Consider the following 27604-nt stretch of genomic DNA (forward strand, 5'->3'; position numbering starts at 1 on the left):
TGGCTATTGGCATAGTAATAACACTGTGTGTAAATTATGTAACTTAAGAGAAATAAATGACTTAGGCAATTTTTGGAACATGCCTTTGTGACTTAAGCAAGATATGGTAACACTTTATTTTGAAGGTTTGAACAGGGTGACGACATGTTGAAAGGCCAAAAACAGTTTATAGCAGCAGGGAGTCTGTCTTATATAAAATATGTTAATGTTAATCTAAGTTAGCTTTTTAAAAAAACTGCCGTTAACGTCTTCCAACCGTTGGTGGCTGTAAAATGATAAAACTTCCGGTGAAAAAAGGAGAAAAACAAACTGCCACGGAGTGTGCGCGAGCACTGCTGTCAGAAGTTTTTTTTACCTTACGTATCATCCAATCAGATAAATCAGAGCGGGTTGCTAGGCAGATTACATTGCAGGAGGTTTTGAGAGTGGGTGGAAGAGGAAGAGAGGCTTTACTGAAAAAGTGCTAATACTATTAAAAATGGGTTATCCCTTAAAATAAATCTATCAAATCCTTTTTTAATATGGATAATCTGTTTCTTAAAATATTAATATAATAATTATTAATGCATAAATATCATATTAACTGCAGTAAATAGACAATTCTGACCCTCCTTTATTTGGTTTATGAATTATTTTACATTATTTTTCACATCACTTTAAAAAAATGCATGCCTGTATTAAAGAAAAAAAAAGGGTTGTAGTGAGATGTTTCACTGCCTACACTTTTGATTTCCTTGTTCCTTTTTTATTTAGAATATGATTGTTTTAATTACACATCACTACACATATTTGTATATAATACAACAGAATCTTATTTTTTGTATGTTGTCTTCGTACTTGACACTTTTTTACTTATTTCAATTGTAGTCTGTGTGTGTGTGTGTGTGTGTGTGTGTGTGTGTGTGTGTGTGTGTTCTCTGTGGGAGTGTGAATGTTATAAACATGTTTTCATAAATAAAAAAGAAAGTACTAATACCACCAGTTGAATGTAACTAAGTACATTTACTCAAATTCTGTACGTAAGCACAACTTTGAGGTGCTTTTTAATGCATTTACATTTTTTTTGCAACTTTATACTTCTTACTACTTCTACTTTATAGTTAGTAGTTTCACAATTTAACTTGAAAAACATGATTAAGTTAAAATGATTATGCATTCATAGCACATAACAGTATCTTAAGTAGTTAAAATGAGCACTTCTTTGACAACAGTACAAAGCTGCTTAAATAAATGCATCAATAATACAAATCCAATAATATATTTGGAATATATAAAACAATCTGCATTGATACTTTAAGTACATTTTGATGTTGATTCTTTTGCACTTTTACTTCAGTAAGAACTTACTTGGATCATTATTCAGTATTTTTTTTTTTTTTACACATAAAAAGATCAGAGAACCTTTTCCAAAACTGGAAAATAATTCTACTTTTGTAAAAGCTGCAATACTTTTTCATTAAATATAACTTATTAAGTGTTAGGTAGTTCAATTTATAACAGAAAAACAAACACATTTTTTAATCTCTGTATGTATTTGTATGCAAAAATCTGAATTTCTAAGGAAAAAACTCGTAACTAAAGCTATTATATATATTCTTTCTGAAAGTAGAAATCCAGATCCTACAAATTTGCTAAATTTCTACTCAAACATGTCGACACCAGAATCCGTGCTGAGTTTTGTATTCCAACTCTTTATTCATTGCCAACAAATGAAGACACAGAGCAAACTCTCCATGAATCTATCTATATATCTATATACAGATGTTATTACTGGATCAGACAGAAACACTGGAACATTTACATTCACGTTTCTGCAGAGAAGCTTTAACATTTGCTGCCTCTGTCTCTCCTTTACTCACCAAAGAAGAAATCAGTGACTTTACATTGTGTTGAATCCATATTCTACAATTCATGCATTTAAACTGTACCTTACTTTGTAAAATTGTGGGGTTTTTTAGTACAAATGACTTGATTTCTGCCTGTTTTAAGACCCTTTTAGTGCTGATGTCATGATTACATCATGGTTTTATTTGGAGGCAAAATGATGTAAAAACTGGAGGTAAACACAACAGATTAAAAGGCAACATCACCTACTGAAAATGTCATTTTGATGTTGTTAAGGTGCCAGAATTAAAAGTGTGTGTGGATTAATGCAAAGAGAGAGAAAAAAGGATCGGACTGAGGCAGAAACGCTTGTGTTTGTGGGTTAAATATAGTATTTTCTGATTTAAATATTTATATATATATATATATATATAAATATATATATATATAAATATATAAAACCATGTTAAATGTCTAGATATCAGCTCTTAAATTAAACTCTTATGAGCTATTTTTGTTGTTATCATTATATTTGTCCAAACAAATGACCCTTTAGTTGTAGCAGGGATTAAAATTAACAAGAAATTGAACAAAACAAGGGTATAATATTGTTTCGATGACTCTATTCGACGATTCTATTTTTAGTCATTTTTACATCTATTTTTGGTAATTTTGTGTCTTTTTTAAATCATTTTTACATTTAAAGTCATGGAAACATTCTTGATAATAATCAAAATCATTATCAATAAAACCATGTTAAACGTCCAGATATCAGCTCTTAAATTAAACTCTCATCAGCTTTTTTTGTTGTTATCATTATATTTGTCCAAACAAATGAACCTTTAGTTGTACCAGGTAAATTTAAAATTAAAATTAACAAGAAGCTGAAGAAATCAAATATCGAGGTCAAATATTGTTTCGATGTATTTTTTTCAAAATAATTTTTACATCTATTTTTGGTCAATTTGCTTCTATTTCGATAATTTTGTGTCATTTTTTAGTCATTTTTACATCTATTTTTGGTCATTTTGTGTCTTTTGGTCATTTTGGGTATTTTTTGTTCATTTTTATATCTATTTTTGGTCAATTTGTTTCTATTTAGATAATTTTGTGTCATTTTTACATCTATTTTTGGTCATTTTGTGTCTTTTTTTAATCATTTTTACATTTAAAGTCATGGAAACATTCTTGATAATGACCAAAATCATAATCAATAAAACCAAGTTAAATGTCTAGATATCAGCTCTTAAATTAAACTCTTATCAGCTATTTTTGTTGTTGTCATTATATTTGTCCAAACAAATGAACCTTTAGTTGAACCAGACATTAAAATGAACAAGAAACTGAAGTTTAGCGCCATCTGGTGGTGATAAAAAACCATTGCCCCAGCCAAAAATAATTTATCATATGGAGAATAACTTCATTTTTGTGTCCTTTTTTCTTCATAAAAAACATCAGTGACATCGTGCAATCAAACTGGCATTTAAGGGGTTAAAATGTAAAAATGTTTAAACATTTGGTAGTTTTGAGCAGGATGGAAGATGTTTAAGAGGTTTATGCAGAAAAAAATATTAATCCGTAAAGTTTATTGGCATTATGATTAGTTTTACACAATAAATCACTCGTTTGAGTTCAAACGTTCTAACTGAATGTGTTGAAATAATAAAGATTCTAGTTCATCATTACAAAAATAACATACATAACTATAGATGTGTTGGGTTTATATATTGTGTGAAGTTTTGAACACAAGACGGCGCTCAGCGGTCCTTAAGCGCCACCTGGTGGTGATAAAACCAAACGCCCCAGCCAAAAAAGATTTATTATATGGAAAATGACTACATTTTTGTGTCTTTTTTTCTTCATTTAAAGGGTTAAAATGCCACAAATGTTTGAACATGAATCTTATTAAATTAATAATTTAAAAGTTTAACATATAATAATTTATTATATGGGGGAAAAAAATACATTTTTATGTTATTTCCCCCCCATAAAAAACATCAGTGACATCAAACTGGCATTTAAAGGGTTAAAATGCCAAAAATGTTTAAACATTTGGTAGTTTTGAGCAGAGTGGAAGTTGTTTAAGAGGTTTATGCAGAAAAAAGTAGAAAAAAATATTAATACGTAAAGTTTTTATAGCGTTTTTTGGAAGTGAAACATTCTGACAGGGAGTTAAATGATGGTGGGCCGAGAGCAGGAGTCTCAAACTCTAATTACCTGGAGGCTGCTGGAGGAGGTCACAAGGACCAAAAAAAGACAAAATTACTGAAAAAAAAGACACAAAATGACAGAAAAAAACCCACAAAATTACAAAAAAGACACAAAATGACCAAAAAAAGATACAAAATGGCCAAAAAAGAACACAAAATTACTAAAAAAATCACAAAAAAAGAAACAAAATAGGAAACAAAATAACAGAAAAAACGAAATTACTTAACAAAGACACAAAATGAACAAAAAATGACACAAATTTATAAAAAAAGACACAAAATGACAAAAAAAACACAAAATGACCAAAAAAAGATACAAAATGGCCAAAAAAGAACACAAAATTACTAAAAAAAAATCACAAAAAAAGAAACAAAATAAGAAACAAAATAACAGAAAAAACGAAATTATTTAAAAAAGACACAAAATGAACAAAAAATGACACAAATTTACAAAAAAAGACACAAAATTATTTGAAAAAAAGACACAAAATGACAGAAAAAAGACACAAAATTACAAAAAAAGACAAAATTATTAAAAAAGACAAAATGACAAAAAAAGGCACAAAATTACCAAAAAAAGACAAAATTACTAAAAAGGTGGAAGTTGTTTAAGAGGTTTATGCAGAAAAAAGAAGAAAATATTAATCTATAAAGTTTTTATAGTGTTTTTTGGACATTTTCAGCCTGAAGAGAAAGCCGGTGGGCCCAGATTAACGTTTAACATCTCATGAATCATTGAAACACATTTTTCTCTCCTCGAGTCTCCAAGAAGCTCCTTTACTGAATCACCTCCTCACAGCTCCTCCCTCCCTCATCAGTTCCTCTCCTCCTTTCTCCTCCTCCCTCCATCCTAATCCCTCCATCCCCGTCCAGTCCATCTTTTCCTCCCGAAGCGGAAGCCGAAGCCTCCTTTCTCCCTGCTGACGGCCTGGAGGCCTCCAGCGATGGAGGTCAGAGCCTCGTTCCTCTTGCCTCCGTCCTCCACGTCTCCTCCGTCCTGATAGCTCATGCTCTCCAGGGAGAAGCCCCCGGGGAAGGGGGACAGCAGCCGGGCCCCCAGGTCTCCTCTCTGGGCCCTCAGCAGCACCTCCTCCTCCTCCCAGGGAGTCTCCTCCTCCATCTCCTCCTCCTCCTCCTCCTCCTCCTCCGCCCAGGGCTTCAGCCGGGGGTCTTCGGGCCAGTGGGCCGGCCGGACCAGCCGCTCGGCCCTCGGGCCCCCCAGGGCCGCCTGGAGGAGCAGCAGGGCCGACTCCAGCGAGGGCGGAGGGGCGGCGGGGGCGCGGGGGGAGGAGGTGACGGAGCGAGGGGCGGAGCAGAGGAGGGCGAGGGAGAGGAGGAGGAGCCTGGAGGCACCGAGAGGAAAACAAAGTCTCATCTGGAAACAAAGAGGAGATCATTATTATTAATAATAATAATAATAATAATAATAATAATAATAATAATAATAATAATAATAAATATAAAACCCTATGTAAATATAAAGGACAGGGGTCTCAAACTCGCGGCCCTCGTGATGATATTTTGTGGCCCCCACCTTGATATGAAAGTTTAATGTGAGTTTTATATGAATGGCACTTTACTGTGTTGTGTGTGGAAGGTCCCTTTAATTACTTTTTTGGTCATTTTGTGTCTTTTTAAAAAAAATAATTTAGTGTCTTTTTTTGGTAATTTAGTGTTTTTTTCAGTCATTTTGTGTCTTTTTTCAATAATTTTGTGTCTTTTTTTTGGTAATTATGTGTTTTTAAAAAAAATTGTGTGTGTGAAAATGTGTGTTTTTTGGTAATTTTGTGGTTTTTTTTTTTTATAATTTTGTGTCTTTGTTGGTAATTTTGTGGTGTTTTTTTTTTTATAATTTTGTGTCTTTTTTGGTAATGTTGTGTCTTTTTTGGGGTCATTTTGTGTCTTTTTCTAAATAATTATGTGTCTTTTTTTAATAACTTTGTGTCTTTTTTTTAGTAATTTAGTTTTTTTTATTGGTCATTTTGTGTCTTAAAAAAAATAGTTTTGTGTCTTTTTTTGGTAGTTTAGTGTTTTTTTCAGTCATTTTGTGTCTTTTTTTTTCATTTTGTGTCTTTTTTTAGTCATTTTGTGTCTTTTTTTTAGTCATTTTGTGTCTTTTTTTTCCAGTAATTTAGTGTCTTTTTTTGGTCATTGTGACCTCCTCCAGCAGCCTCCAGGTAATTAGAGTTTGAGACTCCTGCTCTCGGCCCACCATCATTTAACTCCCTGTCAGAATGTCTCACTTCCAAAAAACTCTATAAAAACTTTACAGATTAATATTTTTTTCTACTTTTTTCTGCATAAACCTCTTAAAAAACTTCCACTCTGCTCAAAACTACCAAATGTTTAAACATTTTTGGCATTTTAACCCTTTAAATGCCAGTTTGATTGCACAAGAGTCTCAACTTTCCAGTCAGACCCGATTTATGCAGCTCACAGACTGTTTATGGTCCCCAGGATGCACAAAGATTAACATACAAGAGGTCCAAATAAAAACATTTTTGGTGACACACTCTAGGTGAGAAAATTGTGTTTCAATGATGCATGAAATATTAACCCTTAACCCTCTGGGCCCACTAGCATTTACTCCCCTTTCAGACCCTTCAGGCTCAAAATGTCGACTTCCACAAAAAAAAAGCATACAAAAACTGTACAGATTAATATTTTTTTCCTACTTTTTCCCACATAAAGCTCTTAAACATCTTCCATCCTGCTCATAACTAACAAACATTCAATCATTTTGAGGATTTTGACCCTTTAAATGCCAGTTTGATTACATGATGTCACTGTTTTTCACAGAAAGGGGTTTTTACATTTTAAATCTGACACGACACTAAAACTAAAAATGCATCAAAATCAGTTTTGTTCTTAATCTCTGACATATCCAAGGCAAGAAACAATGCCCCGGCCAAAAAAAATTTATTATATGGAAAATAACTACATTTTTGTGTTGCTTTTTTCTCTCCATGAAAAACATCAGTGACATTGTGCAATCAAACTGGCATTTAAAGGGTTAAAATTCCAAAAATGTTTAAACATTTGGTAGTTTTGAGCAGGTTGGAAGTTGTTTAAGAGGTTTATGTGGGAAAAAGTAGAAAAAAAATATTATAGATGATTTTTAACCCTCTATCATTTACTGCCATTTACTTCCCTTTTAGAGTCTTCAGGCTAAAAATGTCGACTTCCAAAATAACGCTATAAAAACTTTACAGATTATTATTTTTTTCTGCATAAACCTCTTAAACAACTTCCAACCTGCTCTTCACTTTCTCAGAGTCGGCTTCATAAGTTGCTAATACGGCAGAAGAAGAGAAAAAAAAACAACCCATTTCCGTCGGAGGAGGAAAAACATCCAACTTCTAGAATAATTCAGTAAAAGACAAAACGAACTAAATAAGTAAATTTGGTGCAAAAATAACAATGATTGTGAGGAAAATGCAACCAAAATTAATTCAAGAATTCGAGTTAACTTAATTAGGAAAAGGACTAAATACAGAATAGGAAAATAACATTTTGACATTTTTTCTTTCTTTTTCTTTCCAAAGAAATATTCTCAAACAGTCAGAACAAAGAGCCACCAAAGTGAATAATCATCCAAAAATAAAAAGACAAGAAGACTCAACAAGACTTTTCCCAGAAAGAAAAGAAATTGCAAATGTGCCGATATAAAAAATATCCTGCACAAGTAAGACAATACAACTAAAGATTTCCTTTACTGGGTTAAATACGTCTGTAAATAAGAGAGTAATAAAGGCTTGCAGCAGCATTTTCAACAAATTAAAACAATCGTAGCTCCTTTTTTTCACTCGTAAATTTCCGATTTTTTTTCTGGTACATTTGTACATTTTTCTGATAAATTTGTGATTTTTTTCTAGTAAATTTGTGATTTTTTTTCTGCTACATTTGTAAATATTTCTAGTAAATTTGACAGTTTTTTCTGGAAAATATGTAAGTACTTTCTAGTGAAATTGTGTTTTTTTTTCTAGTAAATTTGTGATTTTTTTTCTTGTTCATTTGCAATTTTTTTCTAGCAAATTTGTGAGTTTTTCCTTGTAAATTTCTGAGTTTTTTCTAGTAAATTTGTGAGTTTTTTTCTAGTAAATATGAGTTTTTTAATCTTAAATTTGAAAGTATTTTCACATAAATTTGTGAGAATTTTTTTTAATCATAATTAATTTTCCCCTCATAAATGAGTGACTTCTTTCTCATAAATTTGTGAATTCTGTTAACTCTGAATATTGCCCCCCTCTACCTAACTCCTTTTTTCTTTCACCTCCAATAACCTTAAAGGATTATAACTTTAAGTGGTGCTCTTAACTCTTTCAACTAATTAAAACTCTGTAGCTCCTCGTATAAATGATGCAAGTCGCTGAATGCAATAAAACGCATCACTAAGAAACTTCTCGGCTCTTTTGCTGCAAAAAACATTTTGTGAACAGATTAAAAAGAATCCTGCAGGAAGAGTTTCATCTGTCAGCATCAGGTGTTCTTACCTTGTGTGGCGCTCTAACTTGTTGTATCTTCTCCAACATTCGTCTCCTCTGACCGTTTTAAAAAGCTCCCGCCCTCCTTCCTCCGCCGCCGTCTGATTGGCTCCTCGCCGCTCTGACGCACACAGAGTCAGCGTCCAGCCGTAACCTTCATTCTTCCAGCTGAGAAACCTTCGGCCCTCTTCAGGACCAGAACCAGAGTGAGTCTTAATTACCCAGGCTTGATTGGGGCCAATTCATTAGGATGGGGGGGGGGGGGGGGGGTTTGGTTGGTCGCCGTGGTCACCATGAAGGTCGTTTCTCTGGGAAAACACACACACCTGAAAGAATCTCATTCAGCCAGCCGCTTGTTGTTTCATTGACAAACTCAAACGATTCACTTCTCTCGTTTAATTTGCCTCCAATTAGACTAATTATATGACGAGGACACAAAGGTCACTATTGTTACATAATCCACTTAGAGGAGTCTGAAAGGAGTTTACAACTGTTGATATGAACTGGAAGATCTGAAGACCTGTCTTTTTTAAAATCATTTTGTGTCTTTTTTAGCAAATTTGTGTCTTCTTTGGTAATTTTGTGTCTTTTTTGGTAATTTTGTGTCTTTTTTGGTCATATTGTGTCTTTTTTAGTAATTTTGTGTCTTTTTCTAGTAAATTTGTGTCTTTTTTGGTAATTTTGTGTCTTTTTTTTGGTCATTTTGTATCTTTTTTTCGTAATTTTGTGTCTTTTTTGGTCATATTGTGTCTTTTTTAGTAATTTTGTGTCTTTTTCTAGTAATTTTGTGTCTTTTTTGGTAATTTTGTGTCTTTTTTGGTCATATTGTGTCTTTTTTAGTAATTTTGTGTCTTTTTCTAGTAATTTTGTGTCTTTTTTGGTCATATTGTGTCTTTTTTAGTAATTTTGTGTCTTTTTCTAGTAAATTTGTGTCTTTTTTGGTAATTTTGTGTCCTTTTTTGGTAATTTTGTATCTTTTTTGGTCATTTTGTGTCTTTTTGGGTCATATTGTGTCTTTTTTGGTCATATTGTGTCTTTTTTTAGTAATTTTGTGTCTTTTTCTAGTAATTTTGTGTCTTTTTTGGTAATTTTGTGTCTTTTTTGGTCATATTGTGTCTTTTTTAGAAATTTTGTGTCTTTTTTTTGGTCATTTTGTATCTTTTTTTCGTAATTTTGTGTCTTTTTTGGTCATATTGTGTCTTTTTTGGTCATATTGTGTCTTTTTTAGTAATTTTGTGTCTTTTTCTAGTAATTTTGTGTCTTTTTTGGTAATTTTGTGTCTTTTTTGGTCATATTGTGTCTTTTTTAGTAATTTTGTGTCTTTTTCTAGTAATTTTGTGTCTTTTTTGGTCATATTGTGTCTTTTTTAGTAATTTTGTGTCTTTTTCTAGTAAATTTGTGTCTTTTTTGGTAATTTTGTGTCCTTTTTTGGTAATTTTGTATCTTTTTTGGTCATTTTGTGTCTTTTTGGGTCATATTGTGTCTTTTTTGGTCATATTGTGTCTTTTTTTAGTAATTTTGTGTCTTTTTCTAGTAATTTTGTGTCTTTTTTGGTAATTTTGTGTCTTTTTTGGTCATATTGTGTCTTTTTTAGAAATTTTGTGTCTTTTTTTTGGTCATTTTGTATCTTTTTTTCGTAATTTTGTGTCTTTTTTGGTCATATTGTGTCTTTTTTGGTCATATTGTGTCTTTTTTAGTAATTTTGTGTCTTTTTCTAGTAATTTTGTGTCTTTTTTGGTAATTTTGTGTCTTTTTTGGTCATATTGTGTCTTTTTTAGTAATTTTGTGTCTTTTTCTAGTAATTTTGTGTCTTTTTTGGTCATATTGTGTCTTTTTTAGTAATTTTGTGTCTTTTTCTAGTAAATTTGTGTCTTTTTTGGTAATTTTGTGTCCTTTTTTGGTAATTTTGTATCTTTTTTGGTCATTTTGTGTCTTTTTGGGTCATATTGTGTCTTTTTTGGTCATATTGTGTCTTTTTTTAGTAATTTTGTGTCTTTTTCTAGTAATTTTGTGTCTTTTTTGGTAATTTTGTGTCTTTTTTGGTCATATTGTGTCTTTTTTAGAAATTTTGTGTCTTTTTCTAGTAATTTTGTGTCTTTTTTGGTAATTTTGTGTCTTTTTTTGGTCATTTTGTATCTTTTTTGGTAATTTTGTGTCTTTTTTGGTCATATTGTGTCTTTTTTTAGTAATATTGTGTCTTTTTCTAGTAATTTTGTGTCATTTTTGGTAATTTTGTGTCTTTTTTGGTCATATTGTATCTTTTTTTAGTAATTTTGTGTCTTTTTCTAGTAATTTTGTGTCTTTTTTGGTCATATTGTGTCTTTTTTAGTAATTTTGTGTCTTTTTTGGTAATTTTGTGTCATTTTAAAGTAATTTAGATAGATAGATAGATAGATAGATAGAACTTTATTGTCTGTCACAAGTGACAGAAATTCATTTTTGACAGGCTCATATAAAAAACACTAAGAAACAAACAAACATTAAAAACACAAAAAAGTGTACAATCATGCTAAAAAGGAGGGGGGGGGGGGGGGGGGGGGGCTGTTAAAAGCAACAGAGTGTTCATTTTTTGTTGTTCAGGGTGGTTATTGCAGAGGGGACGAAGGATTTTTTGTAGATGTTTTTCCTGGCCAGTGGAACCTTATAGCGTTTGCCTGATGGCAGCAGCTGGAAGCAGTGGTGGAGGGGGTGAGAAAAGTCTTCTGTGATCAGGGTGGCCTTCCTGATCACAGACCGGCTGTACAGTTCTGAGAGGGGGGTTTGTGGTGCTCCAATGATTTTGCTGGCCTGGTTAACTGTACGGGAAAGTTTGGTCTTGTGTTTGGATGAGAGGAGACTGTACCAGGAAGAGATATTGAAAGTGAGTATGGATTCAATGAGGGACTGGTAGACCAGAGTTAAAACATGTGTGCTGACATTGAAAGTCCTTAATTTCCTCAGCAGGTAGAGGCGCTGTTGGGATTTTTTAAAAATGGTGTCTGCATGATGAGAGAAGGAGAGGAAGTTGTCCAGGTCAGTTCCAAGGTATTTAAAAGACTCAACCTGCTCCACCAGCTGACCCTGGATGCTGAGTGGTTTAAAAAGAGCGGTTGCTGACTCTCTTCTGCCCCCACAGCACAGTTCTTTGGTCTTCTGGACATTTAGCTCAAGACAGAGCTGGTTAAAAGTCTGTGCCAGGTTTTCAACAGCCTGCTGATACCGGTCCAGAGCAGTGGTGTCAGTCAGGTGAGCCACCAGGGCCATGTCATCTGCATATTTAAAAAGCTTCATTCCCTCACTGTTACAGGTGAGGTTGTTTGTGTACACAGAGAAGAGAACGGGAGATAAAACACAACCCTGGGGAACACCTGTGTTTAAAATCAGCTTCTTTGATTTAAAACCATTTAAAAGCACCTGTTGTGGCCTGTCAGTTAAAAAACTCTTGATCCATAAAACCAGTGTGGGATGAACTTGGAGGTCTAAAAGAGCATACAGCAGGGTGTCAATGTGCACAGTGTTAAAAGCAGAGGAGAAGTCCATAAATAAGATCCTGGTGTGAGGGTGAGGAGAGTCCAGATGTTTCGTGACGGTGTTCAGCAATGTGAGACTTGCGTCCTCAACCCCCCTTTTTGCCCTGTAGGCAAACTGAAAAGGATCCATTTTATGTGACAGCATTTTGGCCAGGAGGTCACACAGGATTCTCTCCATGCACTTGCACAGCACGGAGGTCAGGGCCACTGGTCTGTAGTCCTTCAGCTCCTTAGCTGGAGTTTTTTTGGGGATGGGAATTATGGTGGATTCCTTCCAATTTGTGGGGACATTTCCTGAATCCAAGAGGCACTGAAACAGTCTGGTGACCACTCCACCTAGCTGAGCAGAGCAGTCCTTCAGTACCCTGCCTCTGAGCTTGTCAGGGCCAGAGGCTTTATGTGGTTTGACCCGGTGAAGGATGGAGGTTACCTGCTGCTTGTTGATGGTGATGGCTGGGTGGGGGGAGATGGTGGTTGAGCAGTCAAAGTTGGGTGGAGTGCTATTGTTGTTGAACCGGGCGAAGAAGATGTTGAGTTGTTCTGCAAAGGGGGCGGGGTCCGGAAGGCTGGCCACTGCAGGTTTGGCAGCTCTGTCCATCATAGTATTTAGACCCTGCCACGCTTCCCTTGCATTGCCAGATGTTAATTTTTGCTCCACCTTGTTCTTGTAATTGATTTTTGAGAGCCTAGCCATCCTTCTGAACTCTTTCTCCAACTCCCTCACTCTGAGTGTGTCCCCTTGCAGGAATGCTGCTTTCTTTTGGACTAGGCAGATTTTCATGTCCTTTGTAATCCATTTTTTATTATTTGGGTGAATCGTTATCTGTTTAGTCTGTGTCACTGTGTCCTCACAAAATAAAAAGTAGGAGGTTAACACATCAGTTAGCATGTTCAGATCATTATCACAGGTGTCAAAAAACAAATCCCAGTCTGTCAATTCAAAGCAGCCTTTCAGTGCTTCAGTTGTTTCATCATTCCAGACCTTTATTGTTTTTGTGATGGTTTCACCTGTCTTTAGCTTTGATCTGTATGTGGGAAGCAATAAAATAACATTGTGGTCAGAACGGCCAAGTGGGGGTCGTGGTTTTGAGGTATATGCACCAGGAATATTGCCATAGCACATATCCAGTATATTCTGTTTTCTGGTGGGGGTCGTAACATACTGCTCTAGGTCTGGCAGATGTGTGGTGACATCACACCGGTTAAAATCCCCCAGCAGAAATACAGGCTGTTCTCCAGTTTGGTTGACTACTCTGTTGTAGTGGTCAGATAAATGTTCAGCAGCAAGGATAAAATCAGGGCCTGGAACATATGCTAAAATGACAGTGATCTGGGAAAATTCTCTTGGTAAATAGTGTGGTCTGAACGACACAGTCATCAGTTCATAGTGTTTGCAGCAGACAGTCTCTCTCACTGTGATGTTTGTTGCCCAGCTGTGACTGACAGCCATACAGAGCCCGCCCCCAATTGACTTCCGTGTTCTCGCTGCATCCCTGTCAAAGCGGATGATTTTAAAACGATCCAGACAGAACTCCGTATCCTCCGTCAGCCATGTCTCCGTGAAACAGAAGAGACTAGTTTGCCGGTAGTCCTGGTCAAACTGGATGAGCGTGGAGAGCTCCTCCGTCTTATTCCGCAGCGATCTTACGTTAGACAGCGTTATTGCAGGTAAAGGTAGACGGCTCCCTCTCCTCCTCAGCCTGTTCCGTATCCCTCCTCTTGACCCCCTTTTCCTTCGTATCCGTCTCCTTTTACGTCCACGGAGTAGTTCGAGAGGTATATTGTCTGTGAGGGGGGATATTTGAGCGGCTGTCAGTGGCTCACGGCGGCCCAGCTCCAGCAGGTATTCCCGTGAATAGGTGAGCCTCTCTGGGCTGACAGTGAACGGCGATTGATAAAGTCCGTTTACATGCCTTGGACCGATGATCAAAAGCCAGAGATAGACCAGGGAAAAAACTGTTGCTATTAACATGCTGCCCTCCAAAAGACGAACAAAGACAAGCAGTAGAAGTACCGAAAAAACACACTTTTCCCACACACACACGTGAAGCCCGTCAGGAGTCGCTCACTCACGTAGCGCCCCCCACACATATATTTGTGTTTAGTTTTTTTCTGTCATTTTGTGTCTTCTCAAGATATCTGAATGAAAATGTTCTATAGGAACCCACGAGTCTCCTCTTTAAAGACATGCCCACTTTATGCTGATAACATGCAGTTAAAAGCAATAAACACATACAGTTATTTAGTTATTCTCATGCATTAAAAATATTTGTGAGCTGCATAAATCAGGTATGACTAGAAAGCTGAAACTCTTGTAGATTCTCGGGTAATCACAGACATGCCCGTTTTGACAGGATTCCCTTGACCTCTGACCTCAAGATATCTGAAGTAAAATGTGTTTCCACAAGTACCACAAATTTGCTCTTTACAGACATGCCCACTTTATGCTGATAACATGCAGTTTCCCTAAAAAAAGTATTTAAAAAATTATCAGTAAAATGTGTTATTGTCTCTAAACAGTCTGTGAGCTGCATAAATCGGGTCTGACTGGAAAGCTCAGACATATAGTGAGGTTAAATTTTTAAGAAGCAAAAAACTTGACATTTTCACAAGGGTCCCTTGACCTCTGACCTCAAGATATCTGAATGAAAGTGGGTTCTACGAGTAGCACAAGTCTCCTCTTAAAGACATGCCCACTTTATGCTGATAACATGCAGTTTTCCTAAAAAAAATATAAATTTTTTTCCTCTGTAAATGTGTTATTTTGTCCTATTGTATGTAAATATTCCTGCACCCTGCAGTCTGTGAGCTGCATAAAACGGGTATGACACGGGATTCTAAAGTGAGGTTAAATTTTGATGAGCAGAAAAATTGACATGGCCATTTTCAAATTGGTCCCTTGACCTCTGACCTCAAGATATCTGAATCAAATTGGGTTCTGTAGGTACCACAAGTCTCCTCTTTACAGACATGCCCACTTTATGCTGATAACATGCAATTCTTCTCATAATGTGTTGTTTTTTTATGTGAATATTTGTGCATCCTGGGGTCCGTAAACAGCAGTCTGCATAAATCGGGTGTGAATGGAAAGTTGAGACTCTTGTAGATTCTCGGGTAATCACAGGCATGCCCGTTTCGACAGGGTTCCCTTGACCTTTGACCTCAAGATATCTGAATCAAATTGGGTTCTATGTGCGCCCATAAGTCTCCTCTTTACAGACATGCCCACTTTATGCTGATAACATGCAGTTTCCCCCCAAAATATACAGTTTTTCTCAGCCTCATGAAACTTTACAACCACAAACTAGAGACTCAGAGCGTTCAGACCAACTAATCGATCAACCAGCTGATTGTTCCGACTCTAAATGATGTCATAGAGGAGCGACAGCTTGTGGTGCACAAAGAGGAAACATGGAGGAAGAAAAAGTGTGGAAGTTGATGGTTTATTCACTGAACACACACACAGAGAGTTTGGTCACACAGGAAGCAGAGAAGAATCTTAAATCAGACAAATCTGATTTAAAAACGGTTTCAAGTGTTGAAAAAGTTGAATAAATACCAAATATTAAGTATAAGTACAGTTAAAGTGTACTTAATTACAGCACTTGGGTAAATGTATTTGGTTACACTCCACCACAGATATTCAAGGACTTATGTTCTGTATTTACCTTTCAAAATAAAAGTGTTAGTGGCGCCATGAAGCCTTCTCACACACGTGGGACACACAGGAAATGGATTTGTAGTTTAAACTGACAGATAAAAGCTTCACTGTTGACTCCCTACAGACGGATCAGAGCTAAACTGATGCTAATGCTAACACATGTCCTACTGACTTCCTGTTGCTTCACATTAAAAGACGTAAAAGATTGTAAAGTTAAGTAGTGCTCTCTATTTTGAAAAAAAAATTGGTAAATTTGTGAGTTTTTTCTTGTAAATTTGTAAAAAAAATTCTGGTAAATTTGTATTTTTTTCTGGTAAACTTATGATTTTTTTTCTGGTAAATTTATGATTTTTTTCTGGTAAATTTTTCTAGTCAATTTGTGATTTTTTTTCTGGTACATTTGTACATTTTTCTAATAAATTTGTGAGCTTTTTCTGCTAAATTTATGAGTTCTTTCTGGTAAATATGTGAGTTTTTTTCTGGTAAATTTGTGATTTTTTCCTGGTACATTTGTACATTTTTCTTATAAAATTTGTGAGTTTTTCCTGTATTTTTTTGTGTGTAAATTTGTGAGTTTTTCCTGTATTTTTTTTGTGTGTAAATTTGTGAGGTTTTCTGGTAAATTCAGTATTTTTTTTGGTAAATTTGTGAGTGTTTTTTAATCATAATTTGTTGTTTTTCGCCCCCGCTCCCCTAGCTCTTCCAACGGCCTTAAAGGATTATAACTGTAAGTGGTGCTCTTATTTTGAAAAGCTGTTTCTACTCACAGACTCTGGACTAGCAGTAATGTCTAAAAGAACTATCAGCATCATCGTCTCCCTCCGCTCCTCCTCCTCCTCCTCCCGCCTCTCCAAAGTCATCGAAGGCCTCCAGGGAGGAGACGCACCCCGGTGCACTCTGGGAGTCGTAGTCCAGGAAGAAGGCGGGGCTCCTTGTCAGCTGGCTGGGGGCGGGGCTGAGCGGCGGCTCGCTGAGCGGCGCCGTGAGCAGAGACAGCTGCAGGTGGTCGATGGTGCTGGTGGAGGAGTAGTGCTGTGAATGGTCGGTTGGGGAGCCGGGCGCCATGGTAACGCCTCTCAGCGGGGCGGACGGCGAGCTGACCTGAGAGTCGTCGGCGGTCAGCGAACGCCTCAGTTTGGCCCGAGCGTTCTGAAACCACACCTGAGAGGAAATATCTAGTTCAGGGTTTATCTGTTTACTAAAGCAAATAAATAAGATTATAATGTTGCATTATTGAAATTATAATTTATATTTAACAGCATATAATAAAACTTTATTTTAAACATTTTATACATATTTTTTGACTGTTTCTCTCAAATTTGTGATTTTTTTTGGTGAATTAATGAGCTTTTCTGGTAAATTTCTATGTTTTTCTGGTAAATTTGTGAGTTTTTTCTGGTAAATGTATTTATTTTTTGGTAAATTTGTAATTTTTTTGTAGTAAATTTGTGAGGTTTTTTTTCTGGTATATTTGTGACTTTTTCGTGGTGATTGGTGATTTTTTTCACAAAACTTTATGACTTTTCCCTCATGAATTTGTGACTTTTTTTCTGGTAGATTTTTAAAAAACATTTTTCAGGTAAATTTCTGACCATTTTCTGGTAAATATGTGAGTTTTTTCTGGTAAATTTGTCTCGTAAATTTGTGATTTTTTTCTGATAAATTTGTGATTTTTTTCTGGTAAATTTGTAAATTTCTTTCATAAATTTGGGATTCATTTCTGGTAAATTTGTGATTTTTTTCTGGTAAATTTTGTGAGTTTTTTTCCCCTTAAATAAGTGCGTACCTGCAGGACTCTCTTGGGCAGGAATAATAAAAATAATAAATAATAATAAAACATGTGTCTGGTACCTGCAGGACCCTCTTGGGCAGGAATAATAAAAATAATAAATAATAATAAAACATGTGTCTGGTACCTGCAGGACTCTCTTGGGCAGGCCGGTCTTGTGAGCGAGGCAGTTCCAGTCCTTCCCGTCGGGGTTGTGTTTCTGGGCGAAGTACGCCTCCAGCGCTCGGAGCTGCTCGCTGCGGAAACACGTCCGGATCCGTTTGGTCCGCCGGCGGGTCCGCCCCCCCGCCACACGGTCGTCCAATCGCGTCTCAGAGCTGCTGACAGACTCCTCCCCCTCACAGGAGACCTGGTTCTGGTTCTGGTTCTGGTTCTGAGCTACACACACACACAGTTATTTATTGTTGTATTTATCCAACATGTATTTATTGATTGATTGATTGATTGATTGATTGATTAATATATCTACTTATGCAGTTAAATAAATGAAAGAATAAAGAAAGTATAAATAAATACAATAAATGTATACATAATTGCTAAAATAAAATAACAAATAAATGTTTTATTATTAAATACTTTCATGTATGAAATTATTCATGTTTGTATTTATTTCATTATATTTTTTTATTGATGTATGTTCTTTCTATATTTATTTATGAGATTATTTATTTTAGTATTCAGTCTGTTTTTAGTTATGCTTTATTTATTTATGTATTTATTTCAGCATTTATTTATACATTTATTTATTAATTAACTTCTGAATTTATTTGTTCTATTATTAATTATTTTCTTTTGTTATGCATTTATTTATGTGTACATTTATTCCAGCATTTATTTATAGATTTCTGTATTTATTACTTTCTGAATTTATTTGTTCTATTATTTATTTATTTTATTTTATTATGCATTTATTTATTTTTGCATTTACTTGTATTTATATTTATTTATGTAATTATCAATTTTATTTATGTATTTATTTATACATTTATTTATGCAGTTATTTTTTGATTCTTGTATCATTTTCATACATTTTTTTCAGCATCATAAAGCTGTGTATGGATCATTTCTCTATAGCTTCAGAGGACTAAAACACAGCGAGCTCCTTCTCACCTTCTTTGACTCCGGCTTTAGGCTGCAGGTTTGGAGGCGGGACGTTCCCGCTGTCGTCATGGTGATAATGTGATTGACAGTAGAGGTTCTGGCCCTGCATGCAGTAAAGGTTCCCTGGGATCAACGTCACGTCACACTCCTGCAAAACACGTTCAAAAACTCACAAATTATGAGAAAAAAATACAAATTTAATAGATAAAAAAATCCCAAATTTACAAGAGAAAAACTCACAAATTTACCAGAAGAAACTGTCAATTTTTTGTTGGAAAAAAAAACACACACAAATTGAATAGAAAAAAATTCCCAAATTTAGGAGAAAAAAACATCACACAATTACCAGGGGAAAAAAATCACAAATTTACCAGAAAAAAATGAGAAATGAGAAATAACTCACTTATTTACAGGGAAAAAGCTCTCAAATTTACCAGGGAAAAAAATCACATTTATGTATACAAATTCACAAATTTACCATAAAAAATGAATCACAAATTTACCAGAAAAAGCTTCCAAATTTACAAGAAAAACTCACAAATCTGAGAAAAAAAACTCTCAAATTTACGTGAGAAAGTTAAAATTTTTACATGAAAAAATTACAAATTTATGAGAAAAAAATTACAAATTAACCAGAAAAAAAAATTACAAATTAACCAGAAAAAAAATCCCCAAATTTACACAAAAAAAAAGTGCAAATTTACGAAAGAAAAACAAAAACAAACGCCTCTTTTTGTCTTTTACCTACAATGGTACTAATACGCCTAATATGAGGATATACGCAGTATAGTTAAAGGGGTATAAAAAAACAGACATATAATATATAAAGTATACAAAAGTTATATATATATATATATATATATATATATATATATATATATATATATATATATAAGTGTGCTAGTTAGTATGATGATAATAATAATATATGATATAATAAACGTTCTGTGGTTCTCAGATGTAATTAAAGACAAACAGTGATGTCATCAGAGACGTTGTGTACCTGGCAGGAGAAGCAGTGAGGGTGGAAGGTGAGATCTCCAGACCTCATGACCAGCGCCGAGGCCGGGATCGGCTGGAAGCAGCGAGCGCACTGACCACCGCCAAACATCCTGAGAGAGAGGAACGGGTCAGGAGGTCTGAACACAGGTGACCCGGGCTAAGCCCCGCCCCCTGTCTCTACCTGGTCTGAGCTGGTCTAAGCCCCGCCCCCTGTCTCTGACATACTTATGAGAAAGAACTCACTTATTTATCGGCAAAAACTCACAAATTTACCAGAAGAAACTCACAAATTTATCAGAAAGAACTCACTTATATACAGGGGGAAAAACCTCACAAATTCTAAGAAAAAAATTCACTAATTTACGAGGAAACCCTGCCCCCCTGTCTCTGACCCGCTCTAAGCCCCGCCCCTGTCTAAGCCCCGCCCCCTGTCTGTCTCTACCTGCAGTAGTCCTGCTGGCAGTAGATGCTGTCAAAGCCCCGCCCCCTGCTGTCTGTCTCTACCTGCAGTAGTCCTGCTGGCAGTAGATGCTGTCAAAGCCCCGCCCCCTGCTGTCTGTCTCTACCTGCAGTAGTCCTGCTGGCAGTAGATGCTGTCAAAGCCCCGCCCCCTGTCTGTCTCTACCTGCAGTAGTCCTGCTGGCAGTAGATGCTGTCTAAGCCCCGCGCCCTGTCTAAGCCCCGCCCCTGTCTAAGCCCCGACCCCTGCTGCCTGTCTCTACCTGCAGTAGTCCTACTGGCAGTAGATGCTGTCTAAGCCCCGCCCCCTGTCTAAGCCTTGCCCCCTGCTGTCTGTCTCTACCTGCAGTAGTCCTGCTGGCAGTAGATGCTGTCTAAGCCCCGCCCCCTGCTGTCTGTCTCTACCTGCAGTAGTCCTGTTGGCAGTAGATGCTGTCTAAGCCCCGCCCCCTGCTGTCTGTCTCTACCTGCAGTAGTCCTACTGGCAGTAGATGCTGTCTAAGCCCCGCCCCCTGTCTAAGCCCCGCCCCCTGCTGTCTGTCTCTACCTGCAGTAGTCCTGCTGGCAGTAGATGCTGTCTAAGCCCCGCCCCCTGCTGTCTGTCTCTACCTGCAGTAGTCCTGCTGGCAGTAGATGCTGTCTAAGCCCCGCCCCCTGCTGTCTGTCTCTACCTGCAGTAGTCCTACTGGCAGTAGATGCTGTCTAAGCCCCGCCCCCTGCTGTCTGTCTCTACCTGCAGTAGTCCTACTGGCAGTAGATGCTGTCTAAGCCCTGCCCCCTGCTGTCTGTCTCTACCTGCAGTAGTCCTGCTGGCAGTAGATGCTGTCTAAGCCCCGCCCCCTGCTGTCTGTCTCTACCTGCAGTAGTCCTGCTGGCAGTAGATGCTGTCTAAGCCCCGCCCCCTGTCTAAGCCCCGCCCTCTGTCTGTCTGTCTCTACCTGCAGTAGTCCTACTGGCAGTAGATGCTGTCTAAGCCCCGCCCCCTGCTGTCTGTCTCTACCTGCAGTAGTCCTGCTGGCAGTAGATGCTGTCTAAGCCCCGCCCCCTGCTGTCTGTCTCTACCTGCAGTAGTCCTGCTGGCAGTAGATGCTGTCTAAGCCCCGCCCCCTGTCTAAGCCCCGCCCTCTGTCTGTCTGTCTCTACCTGCAGTAGTCCTGCTGGCAGTAGATGCTGTCTAAGCCCCGCCCCCCGTCTAAGCCCCGCCCCCTGTCTAAGCCCCGCCCCCTGCTGTCTGTCTCTACCTGCAGTAGTCCTACTGGCAGTAGATGCTGTCTAAGCCCCGCCCCCTGCTGTCTAAGCCCCGCCCCCTGCTGTCTGTCTCTACCTGCAGTAGTCCTGCTGGCAGTAGATGCTGCCGTCCCTCCAGTAGAGCGAGTTGTGAGTCTGCAGCTCACAGTGACAGTAGCTGCAGCGCAGACAGACGGCGTGCCACACGCTACCCGCCGCCAGCAGGAAGAAACGGTCCGCCACCTGCTGGCTGCAGCCGCCGCACGTCATCGGCTGCTGGACCGCCACCGCCACCGCACTCTGGGACAGAAAATATTACTCTTTTACCAGGGAAAAATCACAAATGAATGAGAAAAAATTACAAAATTACCAGAAAAACAATCACTTATATTTATGAGAAAAGAAATACAAATTAGTATATACATATATTGTATATATAACATATTTCTTGCCTAAAAATCTAAAATGAAAAAAATACATCATAAAGAAAACAGTAAAAAAAAAGACCTAACGTCATAACAAAGTAATATTAATTACTAGAAAATTTCCTCTGGGGAAATTGTGAAAGGGCCACGGGGGCTACTGCCGGTGTGTGTACACTATGATGAGATTCTTCAGAGATTTAAAACAATTAATACTAGTAATGTTATGATACTATATAATATACAAGGAGCACACCTACAACAAGCATTCCTCTTCAAGTATTTATTTATACAGCAACCTATGACCTTTAACCTATAAATGTGTGTCTATGTGTGTGTGTGTGTGTGTGTGTGTGTGTGTGTGTGTGTGTGTGTGAAACATGTGTATCTGGAGGAGTGTGTGTGTGTGTAACTAAAATCACATAGTTACCTGTGTGTGTGTGTGTGTGTAATATACAGATATTAACTGTGTATTATTATTTTTTAAATAAATTATCGGTTCATTGAATTAAAAGTTTCGTTTTAAATACCACATTTAGATTATTTATTTTACTTTATTATATAATTGTTAAATGGTCTTACACAATTATTTTCTGTACAAAATGTACAAATACATTTTGAAAATAACAGTAAAAACAACAACCTTCTTCTAACTTTAAGTACATTAAGTTTAAATAGATATTAACTGTATATTATTTGTTTATTTGTAAATAAATTATCTGTAAAATAACTATTTACTGTTATTTGACAGTAATTATTTGGCAACTTTTGCTGCTGTTTTGACTGTTTTTATGATTTTATTTTATATTTCTGCTCTGAGGTCTGATGTGTTTTCTGAGTGTTTTTATAGTTCGTCACCTCGCTGGCCGCGGCGCTCTCCTCCTCCGTCCCCGCCGGACCGCCGCCGCCGCCCGGCTGGGCTCCGGCTCCGTCTCCGTCCGCCTGGTCGCCAAGGTGACCGGAGAACAGCAGCTCCTCCAGGACTCGGTCGTCTGGCGACATCATGATTGTCCTGAGAACAGAGAGGTGATAATCAGACCACTTGTTCTAATCACACAGAGACTCATTAGAGACTAAAAACAGACACACACACACACACACACACACACACACACACACACACACACACACACACACACACACACACACACACACACAGGCTCTAAAAATAAACAACAACAACAACAACAACAACAACAACAACACAGCTGCTCTGATCCTAAACACACACACAATACTGAGGGTTAAATAAACAAAATGACAATAAACAGGATTTATAATAAACAAAATGACAATAAACAGGATTTATAATAACAGAATGACAATAAACATTTATAATAACAGAACTATAAAATATAAACTGATGGAGGATTCAAAGACTTTCAAATATTTGGTTAAAATTTTAAGATAATTAAAATACAACAAATCACATTTTAACACCCCTGACTCTTCATTTAAAGCCTTATAATAAAAAAATAAAAAATTAATACATTTTGTTTGTATAGTACCTTTCATACATGAAATCAGCATAATAAAGCGTTCTAGAAATAAAGTGTTAAATTATTATTATCATTATTATTATTATTATTATTATTATACAATCTATTAAAAATAGTTAATTTATTATTATATTATTATATCTTATAAAACATTTTAAAAACATTACATTATAATTAAAAATGGAAGTAAAAAATATAGATAGAAAAAAGTGCAGCAGAGCAACTTAATACTAATAAATAAATAATACTTAATAAAAGTACTTTAAAATGATATATATAATATCTGTTATATTATGTTGTATTATTTCCAACATATTATTATATTTTGTTTTACCAATTTAATGTTAGTAATAAATCTATTATATCTGTACTAATTTAATATATTTTATTTTATTATATTAATCTGTGAATGTAAGATCCTCTGGTACGCTCTTCTTTATTTATTACATTTTATTTTTTGATGCTTGTTTGTCTGTTTGTTTTTTGTGTTTTCTTACCTCATTGTTGTATTTAATTTGGATTTAATTCGTGTGTTTGTGTGTCTCGCTAAACGTTTTGTCTAATCTGTGTTATATTGTTATGGAGGAGATAATAAAAAGTGCAGCAGAGCAACTTTAATAATTATAACATTATAAATGTATAATTATATTTTAATAATTGTGTATCTGAAAGCTGGAACCTGAAGATTAATCTGAGCACTGTGAGTCAACATGTTACAGTCATAAATCTGAAATAAAAATGATTTAATTAATAAATTATTTAAACTTATTAAGGTGTGTAAGGGGTCACAACATTAATGTTTTCAGCTCAACTTTATTATAAGTTTGTTGCAGCAGTTTCTGGGTTGATACACATTTAAAAAAGAAATCAAGAATGGATAAAAACAGTCAGAAATCCCTCCAGAATATTAAATAATATAATATTAAATATAATATTAAATTCAATACACTCACTAACATCATCACACACAGACACACATATCTCATGTTTCTTTTTGTGTTTTATATTATTATTATTATTATTATTATTATTATTATTATTATTATATGCAGAGTTTTTATATACTTTTTCAAGTTTTGTTATAATTTATATTATTATTATTATATATTTGTTTTTATTGCTCCTTTTTTATTATACTGTATTCTTAAATGTATGTTGTTTATGCTATATACACAATTTATTATTATGAGTATTATTATAATTATTTTTACTAATATTATCTCTTTTATTTTTTGTTTTTATTATTAATATTATTATCTGCAAAGTTATTTTATATTTTTTTGTTTTATTATAATTTATATTATTATTATATATTCGTTTTTTAGTACTCATTTTTATTTAACTGTATTCTTAAATTTATGTTGTTTATGCTGCTATATACATAACATATTATTATCTAAAAATACACAATGTATTATTATTATTATTATTATTGTTTTTACTAATATTTTTATCTAAAAAAAAAATCGATATTCTTTTTAGTTTTATTATAATTTTAAATATTATAATTAATATTATTATTATTACATATTTGTTTTTATTGCTCCTTTTTATGATACTGTATTATTATATTTATGTTGTTTATGCTACTATATACATTATATATTATTATTTTATTATTACCATCATTATTATTTTTACTATAACTATTATCTAAAAAAAATCTATATTATTTTTTAGTTTTATTATAATTTATACTATTATCATTATCATTATTATCATATTATCATTATTATTATTATATATTAGTCTTTATTGCTCCTTTTTTCAATTTTAGCATTTTATTAAATGTATGTTGTTTATGCTACTATATACCTATTATTTTTAGTTTTATTATAATTTACACTATTATTATTATTATTATTATTATTATTGTTGTTGTATTTATTATCATTATAATTATTATATTAGTTTTTATTGCTCCTTTTTTTAGTTATACTGTGTTCTTAAATGTATGTTGTTTATTCTACTATATACATATCATTTTTATTATTATAATGTTATTATTACTGTTACCATTATTATTATTATTGTTATTATTATTATCAAAAACATTTCTACGTTATATTCTCGTTGTATTATAATTTATACTATTATTATTATTATTATTATTACATATTTGTTTTTATTGCTGTTTTATTGCTAAAACTGCGTTAAAACTTAAATCAATATTCTTTATGCTCCTTATTCTCTCATGCTAGGTTTCTATTTTTTTCCCTTTTTTTTGCTGCAGAACAAACTAAGTTTACACATACTGAAACGCGTTACAAAAATAAAATGACAAAAATAAACTGAATTTTTTTGTGTTTTAGACTCAAACGAAACACGTCACTTGAAGAAGCTGCTGAGAAACTAAATGTGTTAGTTTGTCGTTTAATAAAGAGAAATATCTCCTTTATTCCTCCAGTCAGACGGTACACAGGTAGAAACAGAATGAATCTCACCTGCTTCCTGCTGCTGTTTCAGCTCCGTTTGAACCTTAAAGTGACTCCAGAAGATCTCAGCTGCTCCACACAAAGTCTCCGTGGCTCTCCTCCTGCTCCTGCTGCTCCTGCTGCTCCTGCTGCTCCTGCTCCTCTGCAGCCTGGGTTCGTCCTGTGGTTTAGGGATCAGTTTCCACTCTTCGTCCTCGTCCAATCAGAGCGTCGGCAGCTGAAGTGTTGCCGGCGGCCCACCTGTCCCCGGCGACCTCCTGCCTCACACACCTGTAAACAGGAGGCCCAGGTGTCTCCAGGAGCAGCAGGAGGAGCATCTGATTGGCCGCCTGGTGAGCAGATGGGTGGGTGGGGGGGGGGCCGCGCCCCGGGGGCCAATTAAAAACAACAAAAGGGTGTTTAAAGGGACGTCTGGGGGCTGCAGCGGAGCGTGAAGAGGGACGCTGAGGTCCCTCAGCTGCAGGAGGAGACTCTACTCCAGAGTTTATTCTGCTGCTGGACGTCAGAGAGACAAAGTTAGATATCATCTGAGATTCTTCACACACAATAAAACTAATAAAAGTAATGTTTTTCTGTTCATTCATCAAATAAAGTGACTAGAAAACGAGCAGCGCAGTGTTAATGAGACAGAAATCACAAACATACAGCAGAAGATCTGCTGTAAAATAATAATAAAAATGTGTGTGTGTGTGTGTGTGTGTGTGTGTGTGTGTGTGTAACTAAAATCTGTGTGTGTGTGTGTGTATTATTATTAGGGCCTCGGGGCAATCGCACCGAGCACTGGTCCCTACAGCTATTGAAGTAGGGACCAGTGCTGCACTACTGTTATACTGTGGATTTCTTCTTCTTCCTCTTCCGGACGCAATTTCGTCCCGCTACTAGTCCTACAACTTAAAGAGTTGCAGGACAAATTATATATCAAAACGTGCGGTTTGATCGGGATCGGTGTGCTATTACTTTTCTCTACAGAATACGAATTTTTGGCGACGTAAGTCGCGAAAAACTGCCCAAAATTTTGCATTGAAATGAATGGGACAGCCGACAAAAAATGAGCGAAAAAGAACAATAATTGGAGATTTTTAAACGTCTACTTCTCCGGCATAATTTCAGCTAGAGACTCCATTTAAACTTTAAACAGTAGACACAAGTCTTGTGTATCTGTGTATTAATCCACGTTTCGATAGGTCATATAGTTTTTTATCAATCCCTGTTCAATGACCATGATCATTTTTGGAGAAATTCTGAGATTATAATGGGTGTGTATTGCACGGAATGTTCGTGTCGCTCAGAGTGTAGAGGGAGAGAAAAAACCGTCAAAAAATAAATTTGAAAACTGCGCTCCAGGCCGCAAATTCCACTCTACAGAAATAATTTATACATAGAAACGTAGGAAAATTAGTCTTCTCCCTCACAATCCTCTGGTAAAGCTGTCAGAGTTATAGTTTGGGCGTAGGACGCACAGATGATCCACCAACACCACCAACAGCCTCATTGGCTCCCATATTAAAAACGCAGGAAGATTTCGGAAAAAAGGAGATGTAACAGTTTTTTTAGATCGCTCTAACAAAGCTATTTTTTTATTTTTTATTAAAAAACATATGTAGACGTTCAGGAAGAACTCAGGACGCTCAAAGTGAAGTCGGATCAATGATAGGTATTATGGTTTTGCCAAAAATTCTTTCTGTTCGAGGCCAGAAATTCCACCTGTCAATGTTCCGGGACATTAACAGGTGTCAGTTAATTCTTTTGATTGCTCTGCTCTTGCCTTTGATCGTTGATGTGATTACAGTTACAGATACACACATACGCACACACGCACACTCCTCACACATGCATACACATGCTTCAAACGCACGCACGCACACAGTAACTTTATGATATTTTAATTACACACACATACACACACATTTTGAGGTTAAAGGGCATAGTTATAAATCTCTGAAGAATCTCATCATAGTGTACACACACCGGCAGTAGCCCCC

At 35.8% G+C, this 27604-nt stretch overlaps 2 protein-coding genes across 2 annotated transcripts; both read right to left on the reverse strand.

Annotated features, from left to right (window-relative positions):
- Positions 1-4619: 4619 nt before the first annotated feature.
- qrfp (pyroglutamylated RFamide peptide) lies at positions 4620-5443 on the reverse strand. Its single transcript, XM_059350109.1, has one exon. The coding sequence runs from the start codon at positions 5407-5409 to the stop codon at positions 4885-4887; it is 525 nt and encodes a 174-aa protein (XP_059206092.1). The 5' UTR covers positions 5410-5443; the 3' UTR covers positions 4620-4884.
- A 10769-nt stretch (positions 5444-16212) lies between these two features.
- LOC131985072 (LIM/homeobox protein Awh-like) lies at positions 16213-25704 on the reverse strand. The gene is made up of 7 exons (XM_059350110.1): positions 25632-25704; positions 22547-22700; positions 21364-21566; positions 19582-19690; positions 18588-18726; positions 17605-17855; positions 16213-16849 (listed from the first exon to the last, which is right to left on the reverse strand). Exons 2-7 carry the CDS (start codon positions 22691-22693, stop codon positions 16466-16468), a joined length of 1233 nt encoding a protein of 410 aa, XP_059206093.1. The 5' UTR covers positions 22694-22700; positions 25632-25704; the 3' UTR covers positions 16213-16465.
- Between the last annotated feature and the right edge of the window lie 1900 nt (positions 25705-27604).

This window comes from Centropristis striata, chromosome 14 (assembly GCF_030273125.1).
Source record: "Centropristis striata isolate RG_2023a ecotype Rhode Island chromosome 14, C.striata_1.0, whole genome shotgun sequence".
In the NCBI taxonomy this organism is placed as follows: domain Eukaryota; kingdom Metazoa; phylum Chordata; class Actinopteri; order Perciformes; family Serranidae; genus Centropristis; species Centropristis striata.